We start from the raw sequence: 15001 nt of genomic DNA, 5'->3' as shown, positions 1-15001 counted from the left end.
ACATACGATATAAACTTGGTAAAAGTAAAAGTGAAGAAAGTTATATGGTAATCGTTGCACAATAATATGACAAGCCTTTTCAAACGATAATGAATAAATGTTGAAAAAAATTAGAAAATATAAGATAGAAAGAATTGATCACTTACGCGCCCATTATAATGAATCTTTATTTCCACTGTAGATAATAATTTTTTAGCCTTTACTTTTGCCTTATATTTGTATATTTGTCCTTCTAACTGCGTTTTATATTAGTATATAAAATATTAATTCTTAAATGGCACACGTGGATCATTCATGCCCGTATATCGTCACTTCAAATCTTTCAATCTTTCTTTTTTGGAAAAAAAAACTTTTTAATGATATAAATGACTTTTTTTTAGTGGAAAAACAGCAAAATTTAAGTTACTCTCCAAGCATATTGAAGGGGCAAATTGCGAACACGTGTGACCCATATATGCTATTAGAAGCTTTTTGACAGAATAAACATTTCCTTTTCGCTAAATTCTTGCTTATTATGCATATTTGTAAGTATATTTGTCAATTTGAATGTTGAAGATTTGTTCCTGTGTCTATGACGATAGATAATGATGAGACTCTGACATAAAACGTCTATGACATAAAAAATATTGTTTTATTTTACTATCAATTTTCATTATTTCATTACTCATCTTTTTTATAAATTTTTGTTTTAATAATAAAATAAAAATTAATTTTTTCTGTATTTTCTGAACCTTTTAATAGTTTTAATTATATCAAAACTGACTCAGACATGAAGTATTTATCATGTATCTAGAGTCCTTTGCATTTGCACGAGATGATAGAAAAGTATATCTTCATATATATTGGATACAAGAATGAAGAGCTGTCGTTTCACTGCCCTTTCCAATATATGCGAATATCTAAGCGCTTGCCAAGTCTACACGAAATAATAATGTCAGTAATATATCGACATTTTAATTTCTGTTTAGACGAGGGTGCTTTCACGTCGAGAAATTTGGTCGTCGCTTCAGAATTCTCTTAATACATGGATATATTAGATAACACATTTATTGTGTGTTTGAATGTCATAAAAAAATATTTAGTGCATAATTAGCGAAAGAATTTTTTCATATTCATTCTTAGTATTTAAATGCATTATTTTCTCCACTTGATGAATACTTCAATGAAGTTTTGTATAATCATATAATTGTTATTGCACATGTAATGTAAACTGTAAGCTCGAAAGAATTAATTAAAAATCTGTTCGAGATATCTTTTTTGAATATACCTAAATTTGTATAGACTTGCTTTTCTTTTTTCCTTTTCCTTTGTAAAATATTACAGTATCTTTCGGGGAGAAATTTAAGAAACCAAGTGAATTTATTAATATTTCTGTTAAGTTAACCAATTAACTGCATAACAATCAATCGTCGAAACCAAGTGGTTTCTCTCACAAAAAGGGCACTCGAACTTTCCTATTCTTTCACAGTTTTAGCCAGCATAAAATAAAAAGACACACAATTTCTCTCAAAACTGATATTTTCTCTTAATGCTAACGCTGTAAGTATGTACGTGTATATATGTATATTATTATTACAACACTATTTATTACACAAGATGCGAATACAAGATTGTTTCGGCAGATCTAACGAGTATTGATCGAGTCTACAAAAAGTTTCGGGATTGGATCGTTACGTATTCGTTTTCTATCCTGACAACATGTGAATAGATACGGGAGCGATAATAATTATAGCAATATATATAATAACAATAGTAATAAAATAATATTATAATAAACGCTCTCTCGTCGCTACCCGATTTTCTACATACATGTACATAAGATTTTCGGATACAAGTGTGAATAAAACCTGCGCAAAATAATTCACAAAGAGACTTCGCTGACGAAAGTCGCGGTGCTCCAAAAGGCGGAGAAACAAGAAAAGAACTATCAATCATAAATACACAGAAGCTATACTCTCATCTCATTTATACATTGTAATATTTATTTCTCTCACGTATCATCTTTTCGATATCTATTATTACGTCGTTGAAAAATTTGGCATGCAAATTGTGGCGAGATTTTTAATGGGAGCTATTGCTAGACTCTCGAATATTAGGCGAGTAAATAGAACCTTATATACCTTACGAATGCAGACAGGTAGTTGGACCTTGCAAATTTTACGATCATCCTTCCCGTTGAACGGGAGGGGAGGATTTCTCAAGTGGCGCGCGTGTTCTTAAAACTTGAAGATTTACGTCTCTTAGCAATAAATTTTCAGTGGCCACAAAGTTATCTCGTAAAATACTCTTAAATCGTATGTATAGATCTATGTACAATTTCATAAAATAATATTAATTTAATATATAGATTTCGTTTTATATTATATAATATTGCATAATCGTTGTGTACGCGTGTACGTGTGGCGCGTGTTTCTTGTTGTGTACGTGTTACAATATATTATTTAGTCGCTTAAATATCTCGTTTGATTATTATTCATGATGTGTATTCGTATGTTTGATATGAGAGGGTCAATCCCATATATATTAATATTTTTTTTTTTTTGACGAGTAAGAGTGAATGTTGGCACAGACAGTGGCTGGGTTAAGGCACTTTGGGGTGATTGATTCTCTCCGCAGTACCTCCAGCATAACTATCTTATCGAATTCTCCCCGCTCCCTCCCCCGCTTATCCCTCCTGCAACCCGTCGCCTGCTCTTTCTCTTCTTCGTTTACGTTTACCTACATACACGTCGTGCGTAATATTATCTCGCATGACCGCACGGCTCTTATCTCCCACTTAATTACGCGACTCTTTAACTACTTTAAAGTAAAATACGCTGTCTCTGATGAGCATTGGAGTGTAAATGGCGAACTGAGTTCAGCTCTCACAGCGGTTTCGTGAAGTTCGCCGGGAACATACCCTTCTCAGTGGTGCCTTCCTTGATACCCATTAACCAGCCTTCTTCCTGTAACGAGCAATGAACATCGTAAAAAGAAATGTCGGACGTGTTAACGCGTTAGATAATAGATATTGTAATAGATGTTGTCGAGTCTTATTTATGTTCGGAGGCTTACGGACCTGCTCCTCGGGATCGTCGTACTCCACGACGCGAATAATCTCGCCGACGTCGAACGACAATTCGTCCACATCCTCGCGACTATACTTGTAAGTGGCTTTAACCCTGTATAAAACGCCCGGCGGCAGATTGTCGGTTGTCGCCCCTATAGAGAAATTAGCAGCATTTTCATATTCCGCTTCTAGAACGATCGAGTCCGCCCCGTTAGTCATGGACCTGTCTGTGATTTCGTCCGCATGGAGATTTTGATGTGTACCAATTATGTGTAAAGTTTCGCTTTATTCGTCTAACTGCATAATTAACGTTTCATTTTCGCAACTAGGTCAGATTAACTACGACCTTGTTTTTGGCAAGACCATGCACAAAGGGGCAGGCAGCGTACTACTATTGTAATTAACAATCACCCGATACTGTAAATTCAGTAACATTCGGTTTAATTGTTACGTTACATACGCGCAAATTTACTTGGAATCTATTGAGCTCAATTTTACGAAAACAAACCAATCGATTATCGTTTATTTGTTTTTGTAAAATTACGTTTCAATTATTCTTTTATTTCGTTTTTAACCAGGATCTCTGTTATTTAATTATGCAGATATTTTTAATAATACAATATAATTAAATTAAAATATCGTCTTTAAATTATTAAAGACAAAAATTTGAACATGAAGTACCACTTAATTAAGATCATTTCATATATGCGATTTCAGTTGAAATCGCTAAGATCGGATAATGTCAGGAAACAAGCACATTAAAGAACACGGCAAAGTTTAAATTAAACGGCAAGCGGCTTACCGACTGGAATATCGTACAGCTCCTCGACTCGTTTGGAAGGCGCGACTGTGTTCTGCGGCGACGCATCTTGATTATTGAGAGAATTATCATTGCTGTTAGCGTTGCTATTAGCGTTGCTGTTAGCGTTGCCATTTATCTGGGTGGTCGGCGATGTATCTCTAGGCGCAGCGGGCGTGGTATCGTCCAAAGCTGAAACACGCGAGAGAAAGCACACTCAAAACTGAATGCCGAGCCACAATACGGCCTTCCGGAACTTAAAGCCTTTCGGAACGTTTCGCATTTTGTTCTTCGCGTAACAAGGACATTACAGGCATGCGAGTATTAGCGTCACATATATATATAATTAGTGCACACACGCACAAATCCAACATGAACAAAAATACAGCATAATAATTACCTCCTGAGATATTGTTCTGCGCTGGCTGTGTATTAATTATTAGGCTGAAATATAAATCAGAGTTATTAGTATTATATAACTACTACAGCTCTTGGTTTTACACTTTGTATAATTATTATTCTATCATATCATATTTTATATAACAACCGCTTCAATATCTCGTTTTATGCGATAGCAAAATTACGTTTATTTTTTGAAATTACTGTCTTTATGTAACTCCTATTTGCGTTACTTATTAATTTCGATTTTACAGAATCGATTTACTTACGACGAGTTCGCGTTAGGCGACTTCGGTGATTGCGGTTCCGTGCTTTTCTTCAGTGTGTAAGATCCTCGCTGACTTTCATTAGCCAATTTATCGACGATCGCTTCTAATTCGGAATATACCTGGGAACATGAATATTAATAAAAAAAGATATAACAGCTATATACATATTATTATACTATAGAATTTTTTCTATTTCTTTCTTCATTGGAATGTATGTAAAAATTAAAAGATTTAATATGGAATTCTGTGAATTTTTTAATTTTTATATAATTTCAATGAAAAAAGCCAAATAAAATTCATGTTAAAGTCTGCTCGAAATCAATTAGAATACAAAATTCTACTTGTTTAAAAATGCTTGAAAGAAATATTTTTAAAGGGACTCATCTCCGTTACTGATCTTTAATATTTTAGATACCTTGGCACTTTCAGTGTGAAACACTTGTTCCGCGGCAAAGAGCGTTTGCAGATTTGTGACGAGGAAAAGAACGCGCGAGTCGTATAATGCCGGTAGTTCGTCGTGCAGCTCTGAATTTAGTTGCTCATATGTACGTTTTGCTTCCTCCAGCAGCTCCTTCCCCCGCGATACTTTAAGCTCGTCCCTCTTCTTTGGATTACACTGCAACGATTGGAAGTTGTGTCTCTGACTGTCATAATCCACCAATTTACGCCCACGCTTGTCGACCTTTTTCTGGAAAATCGATAAAATCCTCGAAATATAGCAGTTATACATATTTTATTACTAATTTCTTCCTAAATTAGTACTTATCAATTCTGCGATTCCGTCGTAAATATCGTACAAAATACCAAGAAAAATTCCTAATTTGTTTTTAATCTTTATTGTCATTTTGATAATTTTGAAATAACAAAATATTATTTTTTTTATGCCAGTGATCATCAAAACAGGAACGTCGTGATTTGGGAAAAAAAAGTGTACAAGAAGAATGAAATAAAGATTAATTAATTTATACTCTAATCTAGTTGCGATTAATAAAGTTTTACTTTTTATGACAAATTGCGAGAAAAGAGTATTATTGATATAATGAAGAAACCTGGTTGCAACCAGTCGAGGGTTGCACGAAACGTACCCTCATCTCCGGGAATTGGCTTTGATATGTGTTGAGCGGTACAAGAACCTGGTCCGCGAGCTTGTGAGTGAAATCTTGCCACAGCATGTCGAGATTTTGTGCCTGTACGTACAACAGATCGTGCCCGGTCCACTGGCTCTCGTAGATCTCATTCAACGAGTCCATGAGCGTCTTCGACGCGGCCTGCACCGCTGAAAAAACGAAACGTCGATTCGCCATCGTTTACCTCGTCTACTTTTCATTGGCATTTTAATTGTCATTTGGAAAATTACTGCTAATGGAAAAACGCGCTTAGAGGAAGAAGATTTATCCTCTCAAGTCGAAGACACCGCGTAACGCGGTCGTCGGGAGAGACGGACAAGTTGTTTCGTAAGACGTGGAGAGAAACTTTTTTTCACGCCGATTTTCCATCACGGCGACACGTGTCTTTTTGCTTCAGGAATAAACGCGCGACGCGGGTGACTACTTTCCTGACCTACATCTAAACCTCTCCTAGTGCATTCACCTACAGCGATAAGCCGATTGCTTACAAATTCCTCACTCCGGCTCGCGTAAAAGTTGCAGAGTGGCTTTATCGCTCGCGTTGAATTTCGCGATGTTCGGAATGCCTCGAACTGCAAGAAGAGAGACAAGACGACACATAATCGTCTACATAAATCGACATAACATTTAATTTATATATTGTGACATTGTAATAAAATTTTTCAAATATTTTTTTTAATTATGCATTTTTTATTTGCGCTTAATGTATTTTAATTAAACTCATCAGAAATGTGTTATATTTAAAATCCAAATGATATAAATAAAATAATATAAAATGCTTTACCATAAAAAATACCAATCTCCAGTGACTCGACGAATTCATGTGAAATAATTATAGGCGTTTCTAACAGACCCACTCTATAAAATAGTTACTTAATATTAGTCTATCAGCAGAAATAATTACAAGCAGTGCTCATGGCTACATTATAAATTAATTTTAATAAGCGCCAATTTTAATAGGCGCCACTGAAGGCAGTCAACATCGTTCATAGCGCTAACATACTCAACTAATTAATTCGTCGTTAATGCAAATTACGTAAGCGGGTAAGCAGGTTGCCATAATTCTCAGTATGATCGCTTTTTACTCGGTTCAACGAGAGTGGCGCGCGCCGGCGTCCTCATTAGTTTCTTTTTTCTCATCTGGAACTTGGACTTGGAGGTAGAGCGGCGATGGAAATCGCGAAAATTGTGCGATGAGTCGTCGACGATCGGATTTGCAACGCAAATATGACGGACATGCTTTCGTCGTATTTCGCTGCCGCGCTATCCTCGTTTTACGGTTTCGTCGCATGTTACGTTCCTACCGACACGGTTTCGCATGCGGGTATTTATGCGTGAACGACGCTGGCTGCGTCCCGTCCGCCGAGTGATAAAAGGAAAGCTAAGAGACGCTAACGCGAGTCCTGCGCACTCCGAGATTAACACGTACCTCTCCCAAGGAAGTCGTCCGCGACCGCGTCGGCGACGTTTGCCTAACGGGAAACGGCGGCGTCCCCGAATTCGTCGTGCCTATATCCTATATTTCTTTTCCGCACGTTTTTGTCGATTTTTGGCCGCGGGTCTCCAGCAAAAATTAAAATTCGTGGTCAGCGGTATACGTCGAAACGTACCGATATCCCTGAAAGGCCAGAGGCTATAAAAAGCACGCGAATAACGAACAATGTCGCTGCGTAGACCAGCCAAGCGTGGAAAAGTTGTTTGCGACTAGCAACGATTCGAGTGGGAGGGATTAAAGATCGGATGACGTTTTTCTATTGATTTCGCGTGTGTTTGCCAGTCCTCGTGTCAAGACTCGCCATCAAGGTGAGAGAGACAATATAAGAAGCGCGACGTCGGGTCTCCAGCTTCTAAAACGCGTAATTCCACTCGCGTGAAGCTGAAGCAGATAGAAACCTCGTAGAGACCTGAAGACTTTATCGTTGCATCGAACGTCAGTGCCAACCGCTTTATAAATTGATAATAATTTTAATTAGTAATTTTTAGTAATAATCTAAAATTGATAATAAATTTATGCTATGAACCACAATGCGCTTCTACAACAACGCAATATGTACATTATACATTGCGCGATTGTTAATCGTAATTACGCCATAATTTTTTCACACATTATAAATCACAAACAAATTATTATTTATTTATTATATTATTATTTATGAAACAAAATGCGGAGCAAGAATTAACTTTAAAATTCGGATGATATACGAAGTTAAGTAAATAATAATATTTATTTAACTTTATCCGCGTTTACTGGAAAAGCCAGATAAATTGTCTTTATTAATTTTCGACTGCATCTTATCGATCGCGACAGCGGACGGCATTGCACGTCGCCGCGGGGGGCTACGCTACTACTGTCTTATCTGAAATATTTAACAATCGCGACAAGGCCGTGTCGCTTAATATTTCGGGCACGCCGCCGCGCTGCTGGAACGGCGCGAAAGATTGCGGCGCATTACGCGGGGAGTAATTCCTTCCTGCCGACTTCTCTCCCAAAGGTCATTTCGTATATGTGTCTATGTACCTCTGCGATGCATTACCGAATATACACGGCGATTAAAATATTACGTCGGTTTCTCTCGACAGTAATTGATGCCGACGAGCCGTGCGCGGGTACCGCTGGTGGTCGTTATTCAACGTCTGTGAGTTATTCATCTGTCCGTCATTCATCCGCGAGACGATATACGCGAATGGGAGTGTCTGATGGACGGCGAAAATCATTTTCCCCGATCGTCGATGACAGCCTTCGTTAAGTTAATCAACTCGGCGCGCACGACAGAGGTTTCCAATAAGTCTTTTCGGCACTTATTAGATGAAAGAATTACATTCAGTTACGTAACTTTACTTAAAACTCAAAATAATTTGTAGACATTCTTTTTATCCCTGTATGACGCAAAACTTTTGTTATCAGTGTATTTATTTTGCTGATGTCAGCATCTATATATTGTCTATATCTATATATCAATAATTATTATATCGTAACGCATAGAGGAAAAAAAGAGGGGAGAAGACGCGCTGAGGAATATAAATTCTGAGCTAAGTAACGATAGACGCATTTATCTTAATCTGCAAAAAAGAGAGGACAGAGTACAAAGTTACGGAACAAGTAATTCAGCCTCCACGTGAGCTTGGCAACCGGGTCACGGCGATGCAAGGTTGCGTGAATATCTTTTTCCTTTTTAATACATGTTGCGTTTCGCACGGGTTTGTTAATTCGACGCCGATCTTATAAATACAAAGAATTTTACGTACTACTTACGTCACATAGATGTATACGACAGAAAAAAAAGAATTCTTGAGAATTTATGAAATGATAAGTATTTAAATCAATGTTTGAAGAAACTAATATATTTTCATGCGCTTTCTATAAAATTTATATATCGAAAAAACGTAACTGATTAAAGAATTGAAAAAGAAATGTCACAATTTTCAAACACTGTATGAATTATAGAAATTATATTCAAGATATTAATAGCTCTAGCAAGGCTCGCCAGCGTGAGTAGCTATTCTCTGACGAATCGTCGCTTCTGCTGTGCAGTTTGTAATTATGTAATATAAAATTTTACATCTGTCAATTGTCATGAATACGTTGTTAAATAAGCGCTTACGTAAAATTCTAATGCCTAATCAATATCCGACATATGTTCTAGACGCTGAATAGATAATTAAACGCCTAATCATTCGAAAGTTAAGATGCTCAACCGCGATGACGCATGCCACCGTAATTATTGCTATACATTCGAAACTCCATATAAAGAATCTCTTTATAGCGAATCGTTAAAATCTGTGTGTACACTTAAACATTCGATTATCGATAATATTGCGTTTTCCCTCTGCACTATACGTGTAAAACATGAGAAACATTAGCGCGCCTAATAAATAGCAACTGCCGTTTAAAGGGAAGACGAGTTAGTTTCGCTCAGCGGGACAACTTACCTCGAACACACCTGATGTAATTGTTGAACTCCTTTTGCAGTCTGTTAGCGGAGTTCTGCTGCCTCGTGAAGTTCTGCAGGTGCTCGTCGAATATATCGTCCGCGGTTCGATCGACCTTGCCCAGATTCTGAAGAAACTGCAACGAGAAAAAAATGCGTCTTCAATTTTTAATTCGCCTTTATATATTAATCAGCCTTTTATATGTTAATCGCCTTTATATTTTGGCTGCATTCCGATATTTAGTGTCAGCAACAGTCAGTACTGAAAATTTATAGTATACGCGACGTAAAATATAGAAAAATAGATTTTCAGTATACTGACAGTGAATATCGAAATGCAGCCATTATCAACATGATCTGCGGATATCGATCTGAAGTGAAATTAATACGATAATTAATAAAAATTGTAATATACAATAGCAATAATAATACGGAATATCTTTATATATGCGCTATATAATGAATATGATGTAATTTATGTAAAAGATTGAAAGAAACATATAAAAGAGCGAAAACTTATAATGCTTCTATGAATAAATAACGGAATAAGTCGATAAAACATGCTCATAATGTATTGAATCACCGTACATTCATGTAGGTAATCGGAAAACTTTCTGACGGAGTTGAATGAAACTCGAGGACGTGTGTGTCATTTTTTGCGTGGGTCTCTTCCCACAAATGTTAGCCTTGCGTAGGTGTAAAGTATTTCCATATAAGATGCTCAATATATAATGCTCAATTTTTCTTCCTCAGACTTGTCAGTCTGATCGAAATTCGACTATTGAAAACAATTTCGGAAACGTGATTTTTTTAAATGTCTCGTCTTTTTTTATCTTGAATATATTTATTTCTATTTATTCATTTACTGTTATCACTCGTGAATGGAGCCTATTTGACAAAATTGCAATTAAATAGTTACAATTTTGTCAAAGACTCAAATATTAATATAATCTTATTAATATAATTTTTCTCGCAATTGCAGTGGTTTAAATATGTGTAAACAAAGCCATAAGTTATATAAGATCCAAGTTTCAGCATTAAATATTTCAAGAATCTTCAAGCTTTCGTTAAAATAGTTCTTGCTTCTAACTGAGAAACTATTTATGTGTCATATTTCTGTTAAAAAGAAAATTTGGCGTAAGGCAAAAGAAATCTTCATATTTGTAAACTTCACGGAATGAAGTATAGCAAATGTGACATTTCTCATGGTTGACTACAAATGCGGGTAAACGCATGGCTATCGCAAATGAGGCCTTTGAACCGTGCTCGTCACGAAACGATAAACACCGCCTGCATTATCATCGAATCGTGTGAAAGATCTTTGATAATCGCGCCTGTTATTTAAACTTTAATTAACATTATCTCACGGACGTTCCGTGCATTAATACAAAAGCGTCAAAGTTAAAGAACATCAGTGTAAGTAGTTCACGCCTATTCCAAGTGTCAAAACATTTCCTATATTTCATGAATTTATTTACGAGATGCACGATAACAGACCCTGCTAAACCTTATCGGTTCATAAAATAAAAAAGTGCTAATGGATACCGATAAAAATAATAATAAACGGCTAATTAATTTTGTCGAATGCGTGAAAGTGATTTATATTCGCGTTATTTCCTCAACCTCTCCTGCCAAGTTAATAAAGAAATCTATCGGAGCCTCCGTACTCCACTGCCATTGTTATCGGCAATAAGGCGCGACGTGAAAGGATGCGGATGATGTAACAATAGCTATCGACCGCGGAGAAATTTCACGCCGGGAATGCCATTCGTCGATTTTCATTTACCTCCGTGACACCTGTACGATCTTCAATGGCGGGAAAGAGGTCGCCCTTTCGAGAAATTATCTAAAGCTATCAGCAAACTATTGGAAATTCTATTGATCTTCAAATTTCGAATTTAATCATGATATCTACTATAAAATGTAATATGTACAGAAAGGAAAGAAATTTATATAGTATCTCAGATTTATCTAAGATCGTTATTTACATGGAGATATTTAAAAAATATTTTACTTTACATTATATTTAAATTTATTTAAAATTGGATTACTTTATCATTAAATTGAAAAAAAAACTTCTATTTTTATTATCGTATTTTTTATTATCGCCAATTTTACCAGAAAAATTTAATTACATAAGTAAATAATGTATTTATAAAATAAATTCAACGTGCGCATTATAAATTTTTATAAGTTCACAATTTAATGAATCTTTTCTCATTTTGCATATTAAACTCTAAATATCCCCTCTACTTTCATTTGCTAAAAAAGTAGCTTGATATTTCAGAGATTGGGAATTAGACTGGAATGCGAAGAAAGATGCTGCCGGCGCCCATGTCGACCGTCTCTCTTGGGCTGGGCCAGAAATCAAAGGCTGGAACGTCCGTGATGGAAATCGCGAGTCGGTCATTGCGTAACCACCTCTATATCGCCGACTGACTCCGTTCGCGAAGCCGGTGATCTGTCCGCGCCGCGCCGCCGCCGCGGAGGCGAGAGGTACGCCGACCTTCTGCTATACGTGCAGATCGTCCGCGTCCCGCTCTCCTCTCGTCCCGTCCGTCCCGGAGAAACGAGAGGAAATCGCGCGTCGCGTTGTATCATCCAGTAATTTCCGTTCTCCAGTTTCCCGGGGAATTAATCGCGCCGCCGCGCCGGTTACACGCGGTGCGACACTCGTAACGCCAGCGAGTTGGAACGACACACGTCGAACTAGTTCAAGCCTTCGTCACTTTAACCTTCCGTCGTCTATCACGACCTCGAATGAGCATTGTCGCAAATTTACAAATTGTATGTACATTGTAGTTCATCGGTATAAACGTGCTGAAGTATAGCGCGAGATAAATCTACATTCAGGGTGAGACAGACGAAATGATTAATTAGCTTTAGAATTTTCGAAATTAATCATCTCTGAGTAAGATTGATTTTCTTCCGAGAAAGGACATCGATTATTATCGAAGTTACATCAACCATAAAGGCAATGGCTATCTTTTTATTTATCTGACACGATAAAAGAATTGTCATACAATGATTCATAATGATGTAATTCCTGAAACTGATACGTAAAAGAAATGGACATCTCTGATACGGTATCATCTTTATCGTACATTAAAATCTTTATGGACCCAAGCATTCACATAGAAATAATTTATTGCATAATTATGTCGATTCATCAATGATATAAAAAGATGTTGATATTATGTGTGTTAGAGATAATATCGCAGGTGCAACAAATTATGGAACTTTTATTTTAATTACCTTTATTCGACGAGAGCAGTTAATAAAACACATGTGTTGCACGCGTCCGGCATTTCGCCTGTTATCAGAGGCACAAACGTTTAGATTAATTCTTTCAACTACCTCTATGGCGTTATTAAAGACGGTTAACCCGCGCAACGATGTTATTTATCGCCTGATGTGATTTATTCTAATAGGACGACCATTTAGAAAGAAATTACATTTCGTGATGTTGAAGCACAAAATGCAGAACTATATAAAAATGCTTGACGTTAATTTTTTTCATCTTAAATAATAAATAACAATACATATCATTTTATTGCAATTGCACGTAATTAGCGATAAAATACGAAAATTTTAATAGGAATTGAATCGCGACAGGCTTATGAGACTTGGGTTCGGTCGTTCAGGAGAGTGAGAGATTAATCCTATTAACTCGCTCGTGCACTTTCAGGTCAAGATCATCCTGTCTGCCATATATAATTTTCTCGTTGCAGCTTTAAAGGTACTGTTGCTACGATTTCTATCTCGCTCCATAAAATTAAGACAGCAGTGGTCTCTCCTTAAATGAAAGAGGTTAAACTCGATATGCATCATTCGAGGAAATTTAACGTAAAAAATTCGGATTAAACGCCATGGTATCTATCTTGAACGTCTCGTCGTGAAGTCTGAAAGCTAACGTTTAAATTATCCGATACGTCAAGCGACGAGGGATATACCACATATGATAGTCGGACAAAGAAAGGAGATTAGAACGCGTGAGATTAAAATGTCTGTTGTTTTCGATATTTAATACGATCTTTTTATGAATCATCAACTATAGAGAACGTGCTCTCATCGCGAGATAAGCCTCGGGCGAGTACGCGTATTAGCGGAGCAACAAAAATAGTGTTATCTCGGAATGAGTCACGGGCGGTGCCGCGAAAAATTTCGCCCCGCAAGTTGCACTTGCAGACGCAGCACAAACATAAGCAGATATACCACATCCTATTGGTTATACGGTATATCGGCTGTACCGTTACGCATCGTGATACTTGTTTCGCGAAATATTTTGTTTTATGAAAGAACGCGAGACTTTGTTATCAAAGATACCTGCCTATGTACCTCTACGGTATAATCAATATGCAAATTGTTTTCAAGCTAATCTAAATCCAAGCGAAATTTACATATATTTCTCTTCAATTCTCGAGGATCATTTAAATTCAACGAAAATCATGTATCTTGCGTGTGAAATCGGCCACGATTCTCTGTTGCAACCTTTGTAAACCGAGATTAATGCATGCAACGACCCTGATTGGTACGGTATTGACAGACGTTCAAGCATCGGCGTCTGACCGACAAGGTGCCTACTGCACGACTGTGCGCGGTGTTTTCACCAGTCCGAGAGACACGAGACACGATTTTTGTCACGATTCCGTGCGCCTTCGTACCGTTATCCGGTTAACGTAGTCTCCGTTCGATACCTGCGTCGTACAACAGGTGAGAACGAAGACTGAACTCGTTTACACGCGTAGCCGACTTGCATATATTTATTAATACAATATTATTAGCGTGCTTGTAACTGTACGAGGACTTAAGCATCGAGATGATACGAACATTCTGTCGATTGCGTAACTGTAAAAAAAAAAACGCTTATATTCAAACTTCACAAATTTTATAAATTTTACAAATATCTAAAATCCCGTAAATATCACCGGTTTCTGTAAACCTTGATAATAAGCCTGAAATTTATTATAAAATTCCTTTCAACGACTTCGCTCCAGCGGAGGTAAATATCAGTACCCAATTGCGCCGCGACTCTAGAAACCTTTTTTTTTTCTCTCGAGACATTATCCTCGACAGTTCGTTCAATTATACTCGCTGCTTCCGGCGTTTTCTGTATAAATAGGAAAACTTTCTCTCGTGCAATAGGTAACGCGCCTAACGGGTACACGGAAGATTCCTCGTCGTGACTCGTTCGACTCTTACGTCGCCCATCCCGAGAGAATTTATACTTAAAATTCTGAGTCGGCTTTCCGGCGCGGCCGCGCGCGAATTTCTATTCTTGTGTGTACTCGATTTTCCAGGTGCTCGACACGACGAAGGCAGAGTTGTATGTGGGTACACGCTGTGTGTATTATTTTGCGCGATAAAAACAACATATGGGCCAGAATTTTCTTGGAAAAGACGTCCCGACTCTTTCGTTTTACATTAGA

General features: G+C 37.1%; 1 protein-coding gene across 5 annotated transcripts in view; it reads right to left on the bottom strand.

The window, feature by feature from the left end:
- Positions 1-1548: 1548 nt before the first annotated feature.
- Positions 1549-15001, bottom strand: part of LOC112454857 (amphiphysin) — a 35150-nt gene continuing 21697 nt past the window's right edge. Inside the window, exons 2-9 of one of the 5 annotated variants that reach the window (XM_025016480.1) lie at positions 9574-9709; positions 5602-5792; positions 4932-5204; positions 4517-4635; positions 4249-4292; positions 3852-4040; positions 3059-3276; positions 1549-2945 (exon numbers count right to left, since the gene is read on the bottom strand). In XM_025016480.1, coding sequence (XP_024872248.1) covers positions 2865-2945; positions 3059-3276; positions 3852-4040; positions 4249-4292; positions 4517-4635; positions 4932-5204; positions 5602-5792; positions 9574-9709 — 1251 coding nt within the window. In that variant the 3' untranslated portion in view covers positions 1549-2864. The remainder of the gene's footprint in view (positions 2946-3058; positions 3277-3851; positions 4041-4248; positions 4293-4516; positions 4636-4931; positions 5205-5601; positions 5793-9573; positions 9710-15001) is intronic. The other 4 variants (XM_025016481.1, XM_025016482.1, XM_025016483.1 and 1 more) reach the window with 4 other exon arrangements.

This window comes from Temnothorax curvispinosus, unplaced genomic scaffold (assembly GCF_003070985.1).
Source record: "Temnothorax curvispinosus isolate PA1 unplaced genomic scaffold, ASM307098v1 QBEX01005452.1, whole genome shotgun sequence".
NCBI lineage: Eukaryota > Metazoa > Arthropoda > Insecta > Hymenoptera > Formicidae > Temnothorax > Temnothorax curvispinosus.
Note: the sequence above shows the minus strand (reverse complement) of the source record. Positions and strands in the feature narration are given on the sequence as shown.